At 47.9% G+C, this 4275-nt stretch overlaps 1 protein-coding gene across 1 annotated transcript; it reads right to left on the bottom strand.

The window, feature by feature from the left end:
- Positions 1-896: 896 nt before the first annotated feature.
- On the bottom strand, positions 897-2243 carry LOC139824619 (collagenase 3-like). Its single transcript, XM_071797157.1, has one exon. It carries the CDS (start codon positions 2241-2243, stop codon positions 897-899), a length of 1347 nt encoding a protein of 448 aa, XP_071653258.1.
- Positions 2244-4275: the final 2032 nt, after the last annotated feature.

The following is a 4275-nucleotide window of genomic DNA, read 5'->3' as shown; positions in this document are numbered from 1 at the left end:
GCAATAGCGACGAAGCGCGTCAGCTTCGCGTCGATCGTGTCGATGATCGCGCGCAACGAATTCACGAGGCTGTTGACGCAAAGTTCTAGGTCGAACATGAGGAGGACGGTGTTCGTCGACACGATCATACGAGTCGTGGACGTTTCCAGGCGTAGGGTCGACAGAGTGTTAATCTTGCTAAATCGTAATTTCAGTTTTCCGTTTTCGAAGCACATCGGTGGTGGAGCGCGCTCGTTCTTTCCGCGCTGTAGATGGGACAACACCGCGCGTTTACGATCGATGAGTTCCTTCCACGTTTCGGGCGAGAGTGAGATCTCCTTGCCGTGACAATCTCCTATGACGATGTGTATGTAACACGGGAGTACGGCTGTGATACCGACGTCTATGAATTTGTACCCCGTCTTAGTTAATAGGTATCTTCTTTCCAGAATTCGCACCGGATGACGTTTGGCGTCACGTTTCGATGTACTGACGTCGTCGTTGCTGTGACTGAAAATAATAAAAAAAAATTATTGTTATATCGTAGGCGAGCGATACGGGATTGTCGCGAACTCACCACATGTTTTTCCAGCAGTCGACGTTGTCACGATTCGAAAACGGAGTCTCTAATTCCATCGATTGCTCGTCAATTGCTCTTCTTCTTCTTTTCGCGTTATCGACGCCGTTCTCGAGATCGTCGTCGGATTGGCGCTGTTCGAAATACAGGGCGTGTAACGTCGAACACATCTCTCTCTTTTTTTTTCTCCGTTGTTGCGGTGCAGTTGGCGGATCACGCGAGAATGAGTCGTTCGAGGAAAATTGAGGCGAAATATATTTTAAGAGATAAATTCGATTCCCCTTCCTTTCATTAACATTCTCAAGAGTGATATGTAAAGGAGGGGATACGTCGAATCGTTCTATTCTTCCTCTTCTCTATTCGACGTCTCCCTCGCGTCAATTCGAACGAATCGACTCAATAGATCTCGCAGTTGCATCATCAGTCCCTGTCTCGGGCAGGTAATACCGAAGATCCCAAGATCAAATTTGCCGGATGCCGTTACGGTTTTCGTAAATTCGTTGAATTTGTAGAATCGGTTTTTACTGATAAAGTACAGATTACCGTCGATGTATCGAAAGGCCGACGATACGCTGTGAGGTATTCCCGGAAATATCATGTCGATGTGGTAGTACTTAACGATATTCATCGAACAATCGTCTATCTCGCCCACAACATTATCGTCGTATATAACGAAAGTTCGTTTTTCGTTCGTGTTCAGCACGGCGTTGACCTTCCTGGCGGTATCAAGAATTCCGAGATCTGTGTAAAATCTCGGCCAAGTTGAAACTAGCGTTAGACGCGGATAAGTGATCATGTAGCTCATATTGCCCGCGAACAGCATGATATTGCCCGAGGGCGTCTGATACGCGGCCGTCAGACGCGTGAAATTCTTAGGAAGAAATTTCATGTAGTCCGTCAATAGCAAGGGTTTCTTGTACGTTTTCCCGTCTATATCGATTGACCACACGTATCGTTCGTGCGAGATGTACAATCGACCGTTCGTTATCAATACGGTATCCACGTTTCGCAAGGTGCACAGATCCATCTCGACGTCTTTCGTAGTCGTCGTTGCTATCGTTGTCGTCGTTGTGGTAGTCGTCGGTGTCGTCGTCGTTATTACTTTTGGAACTTTAGCGTTTTCTTTAGCGCCGTACAGGTGTTGAATGGAAAGAACGTCCTCTAGAGTAAGTTGAACGGGGAATGTCTTCTCAGGCACGAACGCGAACATCACCGAATCTTCGCAGAAGGTGTGCGGCAAGCCTAAAGCGTGACCGCTCTCGTGCGTCAACGTCTGAAGTAAATTGTACGTCCCCGGGGGATTCTTAGTCAGTTGTATGTGCCACGTCTCCGCTTTGTCTACGTGCACCTCCGAGACGAAATTGGGGTCTTCGGTGGGAAAGAACGCGTGAGCGACATCTCCGTTAGGACCTCTGAACGCAGACGAACACGGTTCGTTTTGTCGGGAGTATAGCATCGCGTGACGCCCCTCACGAAACGATATCAAAATATCGGTATTCAGTGAATCGCGCTCGAACGTCAATGACAAATTCGCTGCCCACAGATCGAACACGGCTCGGGTCGTTTTCAAGATTATGTCGTTGGCCAGATGAAAGTTCCATTTGAGATGTTTCCTCGGCCATTTGTCCGAAAGCGGAGCGAACGTGCGCTCCGAAATGTCCTCGACAACGCATCGCGGTTTACCCATTCAATTCAGCGTCTCTTCGTTTAATTCGCCGTCGCCTGGTAGTCGATAGAATTCTTGAAACAGTGAGACGGCTTGATGTAACTCCTGCGTAGTGTTGTAGGACGATGAAAATCGCTGTGCACCGCTGTTATCCAGATACCCATATTTTTGCAGATAACTGATCGCAATCTCATTTTCACTCGATTTACAATTTACCGCGACGACGATAATAATCGCGCACGTAATTACGCGCGCGAGCGACATCGTCGAGAGATAACGATACGTTTCCCACCTCGACCCCTTGACCCTCGAGAAGCGATAAGCGTCACCGCCCGATCGAAGCGCGAGTGACCGACGTAACGAGCGATGCGTTCCTTTTTTTTTTCAGCGATCGCGACGCGGGTGGGAGGGGGGGACGGGGGCGCGAGAGAGACTGCGAGCGAGAACGCGCGAGGGAAAGAGAACGCGAACGGGGATGAGATAACGGGGGCCGGGAGCGAGAGCTTCGAACGGGGGAAATAACGCGAGCGTACCGTTCTCGCGGGCACTGTATAAGCGCGAATCGCGAGAGAACGCTAATCCTCGCGCAATTAGATTGTCAGTTTGAAGTGTGTGACGATTAAATATAAAAAAAAATGTCGGAGAAGGATCGCGACCTCATCAAATTCGCCACGGGCCTCGACTCGTCGGACGCGTATCGCGAGTGGGAACGACGGTGCGAAGAGCGTCTCGCGTCTCTGCGAGAGAGATACCGAGAAAAAACCCGCCCGACCCACACCGGAACGTTGAACTGTTACGTCCACCTTCTCGTACGCTCGAAAAATTTGAAACCTTCTTTAGATTATAGGAAGACTTTAATCAGACTTTACTCATAAGAGCAAACTTACCGACAGTAAGATTACCACCGAATAAGTTACCACACTTCCTAGTATGACTTACCGACAGTAGGATTACCACCGAATAAGTTACCGCACTTCCTAGTACGACTTACCGACAGTAGGATTACCACCGAACAAGTTACCACATTCACTAGTACGACTTACCGACAGTAGGATTATCACCGAATAAGTTACCACACTTCCTAGTACGACTTACCGACAGTAGGATTATCACCGAATAAGTTACCACACTTCCTAGTACGACTTACCGACAGTAAAATTACCACCGAATAAGTTACCACACCAGCGATAAGTCACGACCTGCGCGATGGGCCTAACCTATCCACTAGCATATAAGTATAGAAAATAAGTTACGATATACGCAATAGGCTTGGCCTATTCCAATAATGAATAAGTCGCAATGCCCACAAGGGGGCCATAGGAATTTCCCCGCAACACTTCCTTCAGGTAACGCAAACCCAAACCCTCCTAGACCCTTCCTGAAAACTCAGGACATGACCATATAAGGAGAGAAATCGAAAACGGAGTCGATGACGCAACTCAACCCTTCCACTCAGGCAAACAAAAGGAAGAAAACTCAGAACATGACCATATAAGGAGAGAAATCGAAAGCGAAGCCGATGACGCAACTCAACCCTTCCACTCAGGCAACCCTTCCACTCGACCACCCCCGCCATCGGGAAAACAGGAATATAAGGACGAACATCCCAAGGGACGCTCTCAGTTCCCCGGAGTCCTACCTCGATCACGGACTCTCCAGTTAAGTAACCACTGAATCCTTCTCGAGTCTCTCTGAATCCAGAACCTTCCTATTTCCACATCGAGAATCTTCCTATCTCTACGTGCGTTACCAAACCCAGAGCTTTCAGCTCTCTCACTACATATAGAATTACGCGTCATATAGAAACACGCCATACGTTCGTCCCACTCGACAATTATATAAATATACATACATTCCCGATTGTAATCTTGTTACTTTTGTAATCATATGTTAGCTCATAGATGTCCTATGTAGAATTATCGTAATATACAATCATTTTTATTCAATATCTTACTCTACAAATTCTTACACCTCTTAGCACATCCTCCACTGATCCCACTTACACTACATCCACACACGAGCCCAGTGCCGTACGAGCGGCACGTCTCCGCCT

The sequence above is a fragment of the Temnothorax longispinosus genome, unplaced genomic scaffold (genome assembly GCF_030848805.1).
Source record: "Temnothorax longispinosus isolate EJ_2023e unplaced genomic scaffold, Tlon_JGU_v1 HiC_scaffold_47, whole genome shotgun sequence".
NCBI lineage: Eukaryota > Metazoa > Arthropoda > Insecta > Hymenoptera > Formicidae > Temnothorax > Temnothorax longispinosus.
This window is presented reverse-complemented; position numbering and strand designations above follow the sequence as displayed.

Bases quoted from the DNA above. Each gene is read 5' to 3' on its own strand.
- LOC139824619 (XM_071797157.1), bottom strand. From the start codon at position 2,243: ATGGGTAAACCGCGATGCGTTGTCGAGGACATTTCGGAGCGCACGTTC.